The 17,713-nt window shown below is 42.3% G+C and overlaps 1 protein-coding gene across 1 annotated transcript in view; it reads left to right on the top strand.

Moving 5' to 3' along the window:
- The first annotated feature begins 2,589 nt into the window (after positions 1-2,589).
- The window catches only part of PTCHD4 (patched domain containing 4), a 174,338-nt gene continuing 159,214 nt past the window's right edge, over positions 2,590-17,713 (top strand). The window contains 2 exon segments of the mRNA XM_044292292.1: positions 2,590-2,637; positions 2,639-3,205. Coding sequence (XP_044148227.1) covers positions 2,590-2,637; positions 2,639-3,205 — 615 coding nt within the window.

Genomic DNA, 17,713 nt, shown 5'->3' with positions numbered 1-17,713 from the left:
GGAGGCGTGTCCTTTCTGCCACAGCTCTCTCCCTTTCACAGCTCAGGAGGTGTGTCCTTTCTGCCACAGCTCTCTCCCTATCACAGCTCAGGAGGCGTGTCCTTTCTGACACAGCTCTCTCCCTATCACAGCTCAGTAGGAGTATCCTTTCTGACACAGCTCTCTCCCTATCACACCTCAGGAGGCGTGTCCTTTCTGACACAGCTCTCTCCCCATCACAGCTCAGGAGGCGTGTCCTTTCTGACACAGCTCTCTCCCTATCACAGCCCAGGGGGCATGTCTCTTTGCCACAACTCTCTCTTTTTGTAACTATCACAGCCTCGAATAGTAAATATGGCTGTTGACATTTGAATAATGGCACTGAGCATGTGCGACCATGTTCATTTCAGCTCAGTAGGTGAATATGCACATAACTATGCAGACTAAACACCAGAGGGTGCCATTATAATGAAGAAAAGGGAATATCTCTCAACTGGTGCATTTCTGTGACATAAAGTAAATTACAAAAATAACTTGTTTTTCAGGCTGAACTACATTCAGATAATTTGATGTCCTTTTTTTTCATTTTTATTTTATATTAAAAAAATCTTAGATTCTGGGTTTCTGTCGCTTTTCGACGACAAGAAAGTGTAGTCTGCGGTCTCTTGCCCGACACCTTAAAGGCCCCATTACTATAAACCAGCGATAGCCAACCTGAGGCTCTCCAGCTGTTGCAAAACTACAACTCCCAGCATGCCCACACTGCCTACAACTATCAGCCTACAGCAGGGCATGGTGGGAGTTGTAGTTTTGCAGCAGCTGGAAAGACGCAGGTTGGCCATCCCTGCTATAAACCTTCAGAGTTCTAGAGGATCTGTTTGATCATGAATCCATCAGAGTGGTCATGGCCGTGGCTCTAATGTGAACAGAGCCGAATGCATGCTATAACAGACTTAAACGTTAGGCTAGGTTCATATCTGCATTCACATTTCCGTTATATTTTTTTCCATAGGAGCAAAAAAAAAAAAAAAAAAAAATCCAACGTGCTGGATATGTCACCTGGCGGACACCAACGGGTTCCTCCATGGTGTCCGTTATTTTACCATAAAACAAATAGGGCTCCATTTGGCGCCATTCCTTCCAGCATAAATGATTCAACCTGTGACAGTCTCGTCTAAGAGAGGATTCATGCAGGACTCTGTGCTGTAAGTACCTACGCTAGGTCTGTTTTTCGTCGCTGTATGAATTCTCAATCAATAACCCTTAACCGTTTTGTAGACTCGCTAGAAATGCCCAATTTCTAAGCCCTATTTGCCTTTCGGAAGACACTAGAGCAGGGATGGCCAACCTGCAGCTCTCCAGCTGTTGTAATATTACAACTCCCACCATGCCCCTGCTGTAGGCTGATAGCTGTAGGCACTCTGGGCATGCTGGTAGTTGTAGTTTTGCAACAGCTGGAGAGCCTCAGGTTGGCCATCTTTGCACTAGAGCAGGCATGGCCAACCTGCGGCTCTCCAGCTGTTGTAATATTACAACTCCCACCATGCCCCTGCTGTAGGCTGATAGCTGTAGGCAGTCTGGGCATGCTGGTAGTTGTAGTTTTGCAACAGCTGGAGAGCCTCAGGCTTAAATACGAACCGTCCTAGAATTCCAAAGTTGTTGAGCAAATGTTCTCATCCCTATTAACCCTTTTGTAGTAGAGTCCCTTTAAGACTATAGGAAGGAGAACCTAAGCGTGATCCACCTTGCAGATAATATCTCCTGTATGCTGCTCTGCAGCTTCCCGCTCTGCTTCCCACGTGGAGTGGAGGAAGATGAAAGAGAGAGGAGGAGGAGATAGAGAGGTCTGCGGGCTCGGGGTGTACTAATGACAAGATATAGGGAGCTGGGGTGCACCTGTCACTCTACGGCAGAGATATCCTAGACATTGCATCCATATATATATACATACAGAAGTGCTACTGCATGCATCCTATGTCTACCTAATAACAGGGCTATCACACAGAAGGAAGCCAGCCAGCCAGGATAGATGCATGCAGAATCCTCAATATGCTGCAAAATCCTAGAGAAGGAATTCCCATCCAGACACAGAGGAACACCAGCAGCATCTCAGAGATCCCCCATCCTCCCCCTCCTCATTTCATTGCTACTACACTGCAGTAAAATGGATTTAATCTCTCAGCAACCCCCCCCCCCCCCCAAAGCGCTTTTACTCCAACCAGTTCATGTGTTTGCAGTCTCATAATTCCTCATGTTCTGCTCCAGATGACTTGTGCACCATAAATGAAAGAATGAATGAATGAAGGTTCCTTCATCTGGATCTGCCATGACTGAGGAGGACCATACAAGCCCATGCTCCCTTACCAGGCGGACATCCTGTTTATTTCTCCTCTAAAAAAGAAGCCAATATCAAAGGAATGAAGCTTTGTTCCTGCAAAGAGCAAATAATCCCCAGTACAAGAGCTGATCAGAGAGAGAGGGGGGAAGAGGGGCAGTCTTGTTGGAGCCCCCCCAGATCAATATTTGGCAGGATTGCTGCAACTTGCTGCAGTCTAGAGCAGAGTAGAAGAGTGCATATAGCAAGTGACCAAGGAGGGCAAAGCCCCACACATGTCACATGTGCTTCTTAAGGCCACCTGGAGCATCATCACTAGTGGTGAGCAGGATCTGCTGGAGGATGCTGCGGCAGGTGATCCACAGAGGGCTCAAGACATTCTTCTACAAGCTGGGCTTATTTGTCAGCAGGCACCCGGTGTTTTTCCTCACTCTCCCTGCAGTCCTCACCATCATCTTTAGCTTCATCTTCCTCAGTCGCTATAAGACAGACAGTGACCTGGAAGCCCTGGTAGCCCCAAGCCACAGCCTGGCCAAGATAGAGAGGAGCTTGGCCAGCAGCCTCTTCCCCCTGGAGCAGTCCAAGAAGCAGCTGTATTCAGACCTGCACACCCCAGGGAGGTATGGAAGGGTGATCTTGCTTTCCAAGCCTGGGGGGAATATCCTGCTGCAGGCAGAGAACATCCTCCACATCCACAGGGCTGTGCTGGACATGAAGGTGAACTACAGGGGCTACAACTACACCTTCTCCCATCTGTGTGTGCTGGGCAATGAGGACAAGGGATGCCTGCTGGATGATATCATAGCAGTGCTGGAGGAGATCAGGGCAGCCACTCTCTCCAATATCACAGTCAGCAAGGTGGCAGTCACCTACCCCAACACTAAACTCAAGGTAATGTACTACTACCCTCATTCTGCTGGGAAGGAGGGGGGGTATTGTGATAGATATGAAATAGATAGATATGGGCTAGATAGATAGATTTACACACTATATATATATATATATATATATATATATATATATATATAATTTATATATAACACCTATTGTATAAAGAGTAGACACTTTCTCAAAACCAGAGTCGCCACTTTTGTTAATGTTTTTGATTTGCAAACTGTTCCTGGAAGACTTGTCAGAGCTGGCGTAACAGCAACATATATATATATATATATATATATATATACACAGAATATACATATATATATATATATATATATATATATATATATATTATACAGAATATGATATATATATATATATATATATAAAACAAGTATAACATATACATACAGAATACACACACACACATATATATATATACTGTATATATATATTTTATACACATATTCTTAATATATACTGAATATGATGTTATATATATATATATATATATATAACAAGTATAATATGTATATATATAAATATATATATATATATATATACACAGAATATACATATATATATATAAAACGAGTATAAAATGTATATACAGAATACACACACACACACACACACACGCATATATATATATTATACTGAATATGATATATATATATATATATATATATATATATATATACCTTTATACCCTCACTACCTGTGATGTTTGGAGTGGGTGTGTAGGTACTATCATTGGGGTAGTTACTATAGTCCCCAGCACTGCATTGCTCAGGATCCATGGCTGACTATAGCCCCGTTGTCGGTGACCAGCCATTGTCAATGTTCTTGTCTGCTCTATTATATTGTTGCTGTTATCCTTGAAACTGTTGCCTTTTGCGCCCAGCCATGGGCATTGTATGCTGGTGAATTGGCAGCGGGTTGTGTATTGAAGAGGTCCAGAGGGAAATGACAGCAGCGCTGCAGCATCTCTAACGTGGGCATCGTTACCCTGTGTCTTCTGAAACGTTCAGACGTTTGTCATTTAACTCCTGTGTATGTGTGATATATAATGGGGTGAGTTACCTGCAATCCTAGGAACAAATCCCAGATAAATTGTGAGTTGTTCCATACGACAAACTTAGCTTTGCTAGGAGTGACAAACTTAGCTCTGCTATATCCTGTCTGTTTCCTTCTAGTGCGTTTCTTGACCTGTCCATACAGAAGACACGAGGACTATTTGTCTAATGCATGACGTGCTGTAGTTAGAGCTGAGTGCATCTAATGTAAAGATTTGTGTTGAGTGCATTGAGTATATAGATTTTAGCCATATATTGTCGGTGACACCTTGCACGCAGGTCGTATTGTGCGCACGCACTTTAGTAAATGGTGCATTGACATATGTGACAAGTACCATCTACAACATTACTTCCTGAGTTCAACCATTATTGATGCTTCTCTCCCTCCAGCATTTGCATTGGATATTTACTCTATAGGAAACCTCTGAAGATTTCCATAAGCCCTTTCGAACTGACCTCTAAACTACTGCTGTCAGGACATGCTGGGAGTTGTAGTGTTACAATAGTTGCAGAAGCACAGGTTGGAATCGACACCCTTTAGGGTATATAGAGATAACAGAGGGGGACCCCTGGCGTATGTGGTGTGAGTTCATTAGGAAATATGGTATTGGGGCTCAATGTCATATCTGGGAAGCCCTGCACCACTTTCTCCGACAGTGTTTGCCATATACCTCACTATGAATACTATAGAACAAGGTGGCAGGGCGTCATACTCATAGTTCACCCTTGTTACTAGTGATCCGGCCTGTAAGGACCCACATCTGTTCCCTCTAAAGTGAGCTGGATGAAATATCATGAGATGAATATTGACGCATAAATAATTGTCCACACTGGTCCCAGATAAATACTTTCATATGGTGTCCAGATAAACATTGCACCCATCATCCAGATAAATCAGTCCACTGAACAAACCATAATTTGCCTCCTTGATAGTACAGTATATAGTGCTGAAGGATTGATGGTAGCGTCCCTGGTGGTCTGGAATAGTTAAAGCTTTAATGATAATGAGGGTGGTCTTGGCCAGTGAAAGGATCAATGTATTTGGGTCAAACTTTTTGAAAAAGATTGCCCAATGGAGGTAATCCTTTTGAAGAAATGTTCCAGTTAACGATATTCATTACTTATCCACAGTCGGGACCCATGTCAATTACTATTCCTGGGTCCTATACGAAATGATTCACTATAACTCCCATTAGATTCACTTTTCCCCCGCAGTCCGGTACAATGATGACCCCACAGTGTGGTGTAGGCTAGTTGTTGACCAGATCGTGGAGGACTTTAGAAGAATTTTACTGTAAGTATCAGCGTGCTTGTTACATTGTCTTTAACAAGATTATGACCTTGGGGAAAAATTATTGTATCTCAGACAACTCAATGGATTAATGTCAGCAGCCCTAGTTGTCTAGGGTAGCAGAGGGGCTAATGTTGGCAGGTTTAGTTGTCTAGGCCAATGGAGGGCTTTGTGTCAGCATCCCTGGTGGTCTAGGGCAGATGGACTATGGTTTTCTTACCTGTCTAGGCTCTGGTGTTGTCCTTGTAACAAGATTGCTGACATGAACCACTTCACTGCCCTACACCATTGTGGATTCTGGCATTAACTCAGAGAGCTCCGAGGATGTTGTTTAACCTTTTAATTACCAAGAGATCAACAGGGATGTTGGCGCTAATTTCTTTATTATTCTTCTAGACCATGAAAGATCATGGCGTTATTAGACCACCAAGAACCACAAAGAATGTGTCACAGGAACAGTGATGCCCATACAAATGCAGATGTGGTACTCATTAGTGATGAGCAAAGTATCACAAAGAAATTTGATTAGTCATAAATTCATTTGTCACGAAGCGCGTTCATTTGTAAGTAGCCCCCCGTCATTGAACCCCTCAGGTGCCACGTTCATCGCTGATCGTGCCATCTGATAAATTGGAGGCCTTTCTGGGGTGAATCAAGGTTAAAAAAATACATACCTTATCCATTTGCTAGTGAAAAGACCGTTGCGGCCATCTTGATTGAAGAAACGGCAAAAACAACTTGTGTGGCGAAATGATGACATCACCACGTCCAGCCAGTGTCATGACGATTTTGTGCAGTTTCTTCCATCAAGATGGCTGTGACTGCCTCTCTATAAGCAAATGGATGAGGTGAGTATGTTTTTATTTTTTTGCCACCATTTTAGGAAATATAGATTCGTTACCATGGAGCACAAGGAAATTCGGCTTCACAGCGAATCAAATTTTTCCTGAAATTCGGATTGAAGTCATTTCGTTTGGCTTTGATTCACTCAACACTAGTCCCAGGGGCGTAGCTATAGAGAGTGCAGAGGAAGCAGTCGCTACCGGGCCCAGGAGCCTGAGGGGGCCCAAAAACCCTTGTGCCACATAAGAAGAAACTGGTATTATAGAAAGTGCATGCAGGTCAAGTTACCCCTCTGGCTGAAAAGAAAGGGTTAGGTCAAGAATTTGGCATGGGGGGTACCGTTAAAATTTTTGCCTCAGGCAGCAAGAAGGCTTTGTGCTTCCCAGCCCCGGCCACAAAGAACTGAGGGAAGGGAAGCCCAAGCTCAACTCTTGCACCAGGGCACATGAGCTTTTAGCTACGCCACTTACTAGTACTCATGCATCAACATTTCTAAGGAACTGTTGGAGATAGAGCCGAGCATTATCTCCTTCAGTCCCATAGAAGTGAATGGAGTGATGTGTGGCCTGCACACATGGGGACTCCGGGACCTCCGTTCCTCTGATTACTGAGGACCTGGTCTTACTTCCAGCAATCAGACACTTAACTCTTCTTTGTGGGAAACCCCTTTGAGCTGGCAATATACATTAGATAGAGGTAGGCTAATGGTTGGAGAGTTGTTGAATGAGCGATTGTTTCGGTGAGGCAGCCATACACATTTCATTCCGTATTTGCCATTACTGTCATTCACACCAGCCATATATGTTCAATGATGTTCAGTGGAGGAGGAACGATCTTGCCGAGTTTCTATTTTTAGGGCTCGTTCACACGACCGTTGGTGTCCCGTGCCCGTCCTGTGAACCGCAAATTGTGCTCCGCAATGCACGGGCACCCTCCGTGGGGCAGGCGCATGGGGATCGCAGACCCATTCACTTGAATGGGTCCACGATCCCTCCGTTCCGCAAAAAGATGGAGCATGTTCCATCTTTTTGCGGTGCGGAGGCACGCAACGGAACCCCAGAAAGCACTTCGTAGTTCTTCCGTAGTGTTCCGATCCGTACTTCCGTTCCCGCATCTCCGGATTTGCGGACTCATTAAAATGAATGGGTCTGCATCCGTGGTGCGGAATGACAACGGAACAGAGCCCGTGTATTGCGGATCCGCAAATGCGAGGTCCGCAATACGGGAACGGGACACCAACGGTCGTGTGAACAAGCCCTTAAAGGGACACTGACAGGCCCAAAAAGCATATTTACGTATATATATATGACAGTACAGGTCATATAAAGTGTATTAGAATCATCTAAGTATCCCCCCTGTCCACCTTATAAATACATTAAAAAGAAGTTTTATAACCTGCTTTCATCGTGTTCAATCTGCCCAAGGGGCGGTGTTTCATCTGAACTTGCGCCCAGCCAGCCTCGCCCCAACTGCCGTTTGAAGCGCCGCCCAGCTAATCAATATATTTACTTTGCTGGGCGGCTACTAGTGTCCCCGGCCATCTTCAGCGCATGCGCCCGGCACACTCACTGGCTGGGATCGCATCGCGCCTGCGCACAGTCTGATTCCCAGAGGCCGATGCAGCCTCTGCTTAATGCGCATGCGCCGGGCACAGCAGCTCTTCAGAGTAGCCGCCCAGCGAAGTGAATATTGATTAGCTGGGCGGCGCTTCAAACGGCAGTTGTGGCGAGGCTGGCCGGGCGCAAGTTCAGATGAAACACCGCCCCTTGGGCAGATTGAAGACGATGAAAGCAGGTTATAAAACTTCTTTTTACTGTATTTATAAGGTGGACAGGGGGGATACTTAGATGATTCTAATACACTTTATATGACCTGTACTGTCATATATATCCCTAAATATGCTTTTTGGGCCTGTCAGTGTCCCTTTAAGTGAAGACATTTGAGGTGAAAAGATTTTTGTCTATCAGAGAAAAATTCAAAAATGTCTGACTTTCTACACGATGCCATTGGTTGGAATAATTTAATGTTTGCTGTTAAATTTTGTTCATTATCGTTGCAATTAGTGATGAGTGAAGTATGGCAAAATTCCATTTGGCTGCTTCGCCAAATTTTACAACAAAATTCTTGCATTTCTTTGTACATAGTAGGTGCAATGACAGGGAGGGGCGATTGCACTGCCCCCCATCATTGTACCCCTCAGATGCCGCGTTCATAGCTGGTTGCAGCATCTGACAGTAATAATAGAGTGTAAAATAAAAAAAAATTAAATCATGCTTACCTCATCCATTTGCTTGTGACGGGCCGGCCACCACCATCCTGATTGAAGATCTAGCTTGAAATCTTGTGCAGCCCGTGATGACGCCATTCGTCACCACACATAGGATAGACTGCGCGATCTTCAATCAAAATAGCGGCGGCTGGGCCGTTGCGAGCCATTGGATTAGGTAAGTATGTATTTTTTAGTGTTTTTTACACTATTTCAGGGAAATACGAGGAAATTTGGCTTCGCTATGAATCACATTTTTCCTGAAATTCGGATCAGGGTCTTCTTTGTGGACTTCGATTTCCTGAACACTAGTTGCAATCGTCCAGTGTATATGGGCACCTTTAGGAAAGGAGTCAGGTAAATCCAGTCGAATATGGCGCAGTCATGCACTTTTAACGCATTTTTGTTTGGTTATGTCTGCGTATGTTTTTTACAACTGATTGTTACCGATTCATATATAGTTTTTTTTTAAAAGGTTAGCATATTTTTATAATTATGGTTTTTATTGAGTAGATTGTAGGATTTTCATGCAATACCCTTGGTATGTTATGATTGTTTTTTTTATGCTATGTCATTTTTAGGTCAATCATTCTGTACCGATTACTTTCTTACAGGGTTATTCCCATTTTAGAGATTTATGACATAACCACAGGAGCGATTGCCATAATCCCCATCTACACAGGTGAAGGTCCCAGAGGTGGGACACACATCCATCAAGCATTTTAAAGATGGTGCTTATTCCCTTAATATATATATATATTTTGTATTCTAAGCAAATTTTTTATGATCCAGTGCTATAAATCCTCTGCATAGACATAGAATATTATCAGTTCTCTGTCTGCCTGCAGTCACCACTAGGGGGAGCTTCAGAGCTTACTGCATACTGTTTTATTATTGAGCTTAAAGGGGTTTTCTGAGATCTTAGTATTAATGACCTATTCAGAGGATAGGCCTTCAGTATCTGGTTGGCATCGGTCTAACACCCCTGCACCCCTACTGATCAGATATTCTGCAGTAGCTCCAGCGTCACATTGTGTAGTGGAACAAACTGGTTACTGTGGCGATGCTCATTGCTTTTTTGGTTTTGTTATAGCCGTGTACACCATGCAAGAAAAATAACATTTTAACGTTATTCTGATGGTCAGTACAATTAGAGATACTAATTTTATATAGTCTTTTATTTATTTTTACATCTTACCACTTTATTACACAAAGCGTTTTAAAAAAAATAGTGTGTCCTCATTTTCAGGGAACTAGTTTTCTTTTTTTGTTTAGTTTTTTTAGCCATAGTCTTGTGTGAGGGCTCGTTTTTTGCAGGTTGAGGTGATGTTTTTATTTGTACCATTTTGGGCTACATCAGACATTTTGATAATTTTTTATTATGGTTTTTGTGAGGCAAGGTGACAAACAATGGGTGTGCCGGCATAGTTTTTATTTTATTTTTTATACAAGGCTCACCTGATGGGATCGTTCATGTGACATTTTTATCTTTTTATAGAGCAGGTCGTTACTGACTCAGCAATATCAAATATGTCTATTTTTAAATGGCTTGATGAAGGGAGAGGGTTCCTATTTTTACTTAAAACTTTTATTTTTTAATTTTTGGAAAAATTATTTTCTACTTTTTAATTTTGTCCCACTAGGAGACTTTGGAGGGTCTGGTGCCTTCTACAACGCATTACAGTACATAGTGTATTGCAATGTATTGTGACTGACGGTTGGCCTATGAGACCCAGACTAGGGCACTGGACCTTATAGACCTCTGTAGCCGGTAGGCCCTGAGGCCTTTGTAAGCCTTTAGCAGCCATCAGCACCCTGCAATTGCCTCGCGAAGAGCCAGTGAGGTCCCTCTGCAAACCACTTAGATGCGGTGGTCAGCATTGGCCACAGCATCTAAGAGGTTAATCTGCCGGCATCAAAGTTTTCACCAATGCTGGAGGTAACAGCTGGGCCCCTGTCTCTGAACTCACTTCCCACAGCGCCATACACGTAAGCCGTATGTCAGGTTTTTTGGATGCTTAAACATTTTTTTTATATGAAAAAAGGCTCAGAACGGTGTAAACTAAATAGAAAATTCATGCTCACCTCAGCAATCCACCCACAGACTCTTCCCAGTCTCCCGCTGGTCATAACCTACTGGTCAGTTTTAAGACACTGGAAACTGCTCAGCCGGTCACTGGTCACATCCATGGCCCGATTTTGCCAGTGATTGGCCGAGTGGTCATTAGTGTGTGACCAGAAAGATCAGGAAGCAGAGTCTGGCTTGGGACCAGGAAGCCTCATAACAGGAGCGTTGCTGGGATCAGTGAGCAGTAAGGTGAATGCGACGGTTTATTATTTTACGCTATTCTGTGACTTTTTTTTTTATAAATAAAATAAATCCGGACAACCCCTTTGGAACTCTGTGTCATAAAAAATGCATTTCAGACACTGATCAGGACAGCATTTAATTAAAAATTGGTGCTCAAAGGAGGACTTTCAGTTTAATCATGTTCCACAGCTTTATAATATGTATTTTTGTTTTCATTCCTCACCATGTTCAGGATATCTGCTTGCTGTCAATGAATACAGATTTTCTTTTTGCTACATCCAGAGGCCAAAAATCAACGCAGACCCAATACATAATCATCTGAGAGCTAAAACCTGAACTAATCCATTTCACCTTCACTGATACATTGTAGCAAACTATCAGGGAAGGAGGGAAACTTGTGCTGCTTGTGCAGTGACCCCTGGGGGGAAACGGAGAAGAGGATGGGAGTTGTAGCAGGCCCTGACGGTGTGATGTATCATGGTGTACCCCCTCAGGCTGTCGCTCCCTGGGGTCGGTGAAGTAAAGGAGGGACACCCTGTGTTCCCTCGGAGTACTCCTTGTAGTCGTGGGCTCCCTGCCTAATGGCAGTTTGGGGGTGCTCTTGATGTTTAATGTCCATGTGGGTGCTACACATGGAACGTGATGGAAGTGCAGTGGTCAGCGTGTGGCGTTAGGTGAGTGAGAGACTAGGCCAAACAAAAGTCTCTCTTAACTATGTGGACAATAGGAGTTGAAGTACATCCAGCAGTTATCTGTACACAGTGCAGATGTCCAGTGTGTAGCAATAGCCCTCTAATAAAGTCTCTTACAATTTGGCAACCGTGGCTGTAATGTTCTCTCTTCTGGGGGTGCATAGGGTGTCTTAACATGTTATCCCTTTGCAGCAGCAGGGCCTGGAACACATCTAGTTGACCATGCAAATCCTCCTTACAAACTACCTCTCTGTCATCTCCTGGATCTCTTAATGATGTAGAAAGCTCTAGGGCTTGAAGCTGAACCCTGGGGGAGCGGAACACATCATGTCTGCTCCCTACCGCCATCCTTAACGCAACTACTCCAACTGGAATCTTCTGGAACCAGGGGGGGGGGGGGGGGGGGCATCCCCACCCTAACCTCCAGAGAGGACTTGGCCAGGATTCTTAGTTCCGGCCATACCTAGCTCATGCTGGAACAACTGGGTGTTTAGTACACAGCCTTAACATTACAAACTAAACTTTGCAGATATCCCCAGGTCTGGAGTATTGCACTTGTTGTTTGTTCACAGAGAATTGTCTAGACTGGATGCAATTGTAGCAAACTCTCTGCTGTAAGATTCATTAGATCTGTACATTTTTTTTCCTATGTACAAAAATATTAAATTCACTGGATTTATTAACACTTGAAACTGCAGGAAACTGTTGTCTATTAGGTGGTTGATATGAACAAACCTGAAATTGTTCTTCGGCTGAGTTTCAGCAATAGGTGAGTTTCCTATTACAGAGCTGTCATTCCCTCTATAAAACAGCAGAGGCTTTATTACACTTCCCTATTTCAGCCTCCATTGTCCATACGCGGGAAATATAGCTCTGTAATAGAAAATGCCAGCGGTGGGAGTTTTCTATTAGGTGGCTTTCAAAGAGGTTGATATATTGGCTTGTAAGAAGTTTGAGCATTGGTCATAGGGAGCGGGTGGCCTCCTCAATTAAAGGGGTTATCTGAGTGTTTTATACTGATGACCCATCATTAGGATAGCTCATCTGTATCTGATCGGTGGGGATCCAACTCCTGGCATCCACACCAATCGGCTGTTTGAGGAGGCCGTTAAGCACCACAGCCTCCTCCTAGCTTACCAAGCACAGCGCCGTCCATTGTATAGTGGATGTGCTTGGTATCACAGCTCAGCTCCACTCACTCAATGGAACTGAGCTGTCCCTAGAACATGTGACAGATGAACATGACGTCACTAGTCTAGGGTAAGCTGCGAGGAAGCCGTGGTTCTCTTCAAGCAGCTGATCGGTCGGGATGCCAGTAGTCGGTCCGTTTCTGATCATCTATCCTAAGGATAGGTCACCAATATTGAACTCCTGAAAAACCCTCTTAATTTTTTGGGGGTTGTTTGGTATATTTTTAAAGGCTATGTACATATGGAGTAGAAATCATTTTTTTTTCAATTAGTCTTGATTAAAAGGGTTCAGCCATTTATGAGATTCAAGAGTTAAAATATCAGTCTGTTTGCAAGCTGTAATTTTTTTCTTTAAACCCCATCAGCTGACTGCTCATGTGTAGCACCTCTCTCTGCTCTCCTGACCTCATAAATACTTAATTAAACCATACCCATCAGTTTGATAAGAATAGAGCTATAACGAGTGTTTATGAGGTCAGAGATAAGAGCTACAAATGAGCCATCAGATGATGGGATTACAAGAAAGCAGAACTGACAGCTTGCAAACAGACTTAAAAAGAAACCTGTTGTATCATAACCCCTTTAGGACACAGTCATATTTCACCTAAAGGACCAGGCCATTTTTTGCAAATCTGACCAGTGTCACATTAAGTGGTGATAACTTTAAAACACTTTGACTTATCCAGGCCATTCTGAGATAGTTTTTTTTGTCACATATTGTACTTCATGACACTGGTAAAATGAAGTAAAAAAAAAATCATTTTTATTTATAAAAAAAAATACAAAATTTACCAAAAATTTGTAAAAAAATTGCAAATTTCCACGTTTCAATTTCTCTACTTCTATAATACATAGTAATACCTACAAAAATAGTTATTACTTTACATTCCCCATATGTCTACTTCATGTTTGGATCAATTTGGGAATTATATTTTATTTTTGGGGGATGTTACAAGGCTTAGAAGTTTAGAAGCAAATCTTGAAATTTTTCAGAAATTTTCAAAAACCAAGTTCAGGTCTGAAGTCACTTTGTGAGGCTTACATAATAGAAACCACCCAAAACCACCCCTCAAGGTATTCAAAACTGATTTTAAACTTTGTTAACCCTTTAGGTGTTGCACAAGAATTATTGGCAAATGGAGATGAAATTTGAGAATTTCAATTTTTTGGCAAATTTTTCATTTTAATCCATTTTTTCCAGTAACAAAGCAAGGGTTAACAGCCAAACAAAATGCTATATTTATTGCCCCGATTCTGTAGTTTGCAGAAACACCCCATATGTGGCCGTAAACTACTGTACGGGCACACAGTAGGGCGTAGAGGGAAAGGTGCGCCGTATGGTTTTTGGAAGGCAGATTTTGCTGGACTGTTTTTTTTTACACCATGTCCCATTTGAAGCCCCCTGATGCACCCCTAGAGTAGAAACTCCATAAAAATGACCCCATCTAAGAAACTACACCCATCAAGGTATTCAAAACTGATTTTACAAACTTTGTTAACCCTTTAGGTGTTCCACAAGATTTAATGGAAAATAGAGATCCAATTTCAAAATTTCACTATTTTGGCAGATTATTTTAATAATTTTTTTCCAGTTACAAAGCAAGGATTAAAAGCCAAACAAAACTCAATATTTATGGCTCTGATTCTGTAGTTTACAGAAACACCCCATATGTGGTCGTAAACCACTGTACGGGCACACGGCAGGGTGCAGAAGGAAAGGAATGCCATATGGTTTTGGAAGGCAGATTTTGCTGGACCGGTTTTTTGACACCATGTCCCATTTGAAGCCCCCTTGATGCACCCCTAGAGTAGAAACTCCAAAAAAGTGACCCCATTTTAGAAACTACTGGCTAGGGTGGCAGTATTGTTGGTACTAGTTTAGGGTACATATGATTTTTGGTTGCTCTATATTACACTTTTTGTGAGGCAAGGTAACAAGAAATAGCTGTTTTGGCACTGTTTTTATTTTTTGTTATTTTCAACATTCATCTGACAGGTTAGATCATGTAATATTTTTATAGAGCAGGTTGTCACGGATGCGGCGATACCTAATATGTATACTATTTTTTTATTTATGTAAGTTTTACACAATAATTTCATTTTTGAAACGTAAAAAATCATGTTTTAGTGTCTCCATAGTCTGAGAGACATAGTTTTTTCAGTTTTTGGGCAAATATCTTGGGTAGGGCTAAGATTTTTGCGGGATTAGATGACGGTTTGATTGGCACTATTTTGGGGTGCGTATGACTTTTTGATCGCTTACTATTACACTTTTTGTGGTGTAAGGTGACAAAAAATAGCTTTTCTTACACCGTTTTTTTTATTTTTTTTACGGTATTCACCTGAAGGGTTAGATCATGTAAGATTTTTATAGAGCAGGTTGTCACGGACGCGGTGATACCTAATATGTATACTATTTTTTTTATTTATGTAAGTTTTACACAATGATTTCATTTTTGAAACAAATAAAATCATGTTTTAGTGTCTCCATAGTCTGAGAGCTATAGTTTTTTCAGTTTTTGGGCAAATATCTTAGTTAGGGTATGATTTTTGCGGGATTCGATGACGGTTTGATTGGCACTATTTTGGGGTGCGTATGACTTTTTGATCGCTTGCTATTACAGTTTTTGTGATGTAAGGTGACAAAAAAATTGCTTTTTTTACACCGTTTTTCTTTCTTTTTTTACGGTATTCACCTGAGGGGTTAGATCATGTCATATTTTTATAGAGCAGGTTATTACGGACGCGGCGATACCTAATATGTATACTATTTTTTTTATTTATGTAAGTTTTACACAATGATTTCATTTTTGAAACAAGAACAAAAAAATCATGTTTTAGTGTCTCCATATTCTGAGAGCCATAGTTTTTTCAGTATTTTGGCGATTATCTTAGGTAGGGTTTCATTTTTTGCAGGATGAGGTGACAGTTTGATTGGTACTATTTTGGCGTACATACGACTATTTTGATCACTTTTATTACCTTTTTTGGGAAGTAAGGTGGGTGAAATTTCAATTTCATCATAGTTTATATTTTATTTTTTTATGGCGTTTACCGTGCGGGTAAAGTAACATGACCGTTTTATAGATCAGGTCATTACGGACGCGGTGATTTTCAAACATATGTAGGGAATTTTGCTGACACTGCAAACCGCTCGGCTATCCTGAGAGAGGGGGTGGGCGGATGATCGCATGCCTGCCCGCCCCCCCCATGCACCGCCTGCACCGCCCGCCCTCCCTGCCCGCACCCCCCCCCCCCCCCGCTGCACCTGCCGGCAGATAAGAGTGTTGTTTGGGTCCGCGTCCAAGCCGCATTTTTTATTTTATTTCAATGGGGCCGCAAAAGATGTGGACAGTACTCCGTTTGCTGTCACCATCCATTGCTCCGTTCAGTGGCCCCGCAAAAAAAATAGAGCCTGACCTATTCTTGCGGACAAGAATAGGCACTTCTATCATGGGCAGCCCGTTCCTTCCCACAAATTGCAATGTGCGGAACGCAAAACACGGAGCGGTCGTGTGCATGAGCCCTATGACTTGGAAAACACCTGGAAAAATGTAATACAAGGAAATAAATGCCCTATTAAAACCGCTTGTAAAAATGGCAGAAAGAGAGCCCAAATAGCGAAGGCTTAAAACAGTATTTCGCAGCTAAAAAAGTGCCCTTTAATAAAGTGCCACATATTAAGACTGAACAAAGCCACGCCCATAAGTATATGACTCAATATGGGGAGCGTGTCACAAAGCTATAATAAATGTTATAATATACTATAACTGCTGTTAATACAAAATGTTTCAAAAATCTGGTACAATACAAGTCAGAAACGAGCCGCGACCACGTTAATAAAGTGTGATGCTGCTGCAACATACATAATATGAAGGAGCTGAAGTGTGGGCGATATCTTAAAGGGGAATTCAAATTTTTCTCCTGAGTCCCAGAAATCTTCGACCAGTGTCAAAGAGGACCACATATGTCACCAAGCCCCATGACAACTTCTTTGCGTTTTCCAAGCTGTTGGACTTGGACTGACAGTGGACATTGTTTCAGTGTCAAAATATAAGTCAAAGTTAAACTCCTTTTTAAAGAGCCGGGTTTCAGGATTACTATGGTGTTTAACAGATACCTCATGTACATTTTCACAGTTTTTTTATTATTTTATTTTAATTTGGACTCTCCTGACCCGTTTTCACCATGTAAACCAATCCCTTTTGTTTCTTTCCATCCTGTATTTAACACTTCCTGTTCCTGTATCCAACCAAACCCATGATCCACTTCTCTTTTCTCTGTCACAGCTCCAGGGCCGCCCCTAACAATGCCTAGCTAGTTTATAGCTCCTCCCACCCATCTAGTTACATAGACACTCCCCTATCACCGCCCCATCAACACCCAGCTAGTTTATAGCTCCTCCCACCAGCTAGTTACATGCACACTCCCATATCATTGCCCCTAACCTCGCCCAGCTAGTTTATAGCTCCTCCCACCCCGCTAGTTACATAGACACTTCCCTATCACTATACATAACAACACCCAGCTAGTTTATAGCTCCTCCCACCCAGCTAGTTACATAGACACTCCCCTATCACTGCCCAACCCATGGACACACAGGAAATAAGAAAGAGCTGCATGGACATGGTCATGTGACCACAGCCCAGAACAGGAGATAGGAGCAATAAAGGGAAAAGAAATACATTACAAAATTACAGCGACCTTCATAAATTATTATTATAGGCTGTTGAAGCAAACAGGGAAGCTGTTATATGATGCAACTAAATCATATAACGGTTGTTATCTAGTATAACACAAAGCCTTAGAAAACCTATAATAATAGAAAAATAATCTTTATTTATATATCGA

The sequence above is a fragment of the Bufo gargarizans genome, chromosome 4 (assembly GCF_014858855.1).
Source record: "Bufo gargarizans isolate SCDJY-AF-19 chromosome 4, ASM1485885v1, whole genome shotgun sequence".
NCBI classification, from domain to species: domain Eukaryota; kingdom Metazoa; phylum Chordata; class Amphibia; order Anura; family Bufonidae; genus Bufo; species Bufo gargarizans.
The sequence above is the reverse complement of the archived record's forward strand: the minus strand, read 5'-3'. Positions and strand labels throughout refer to the sequence as shown.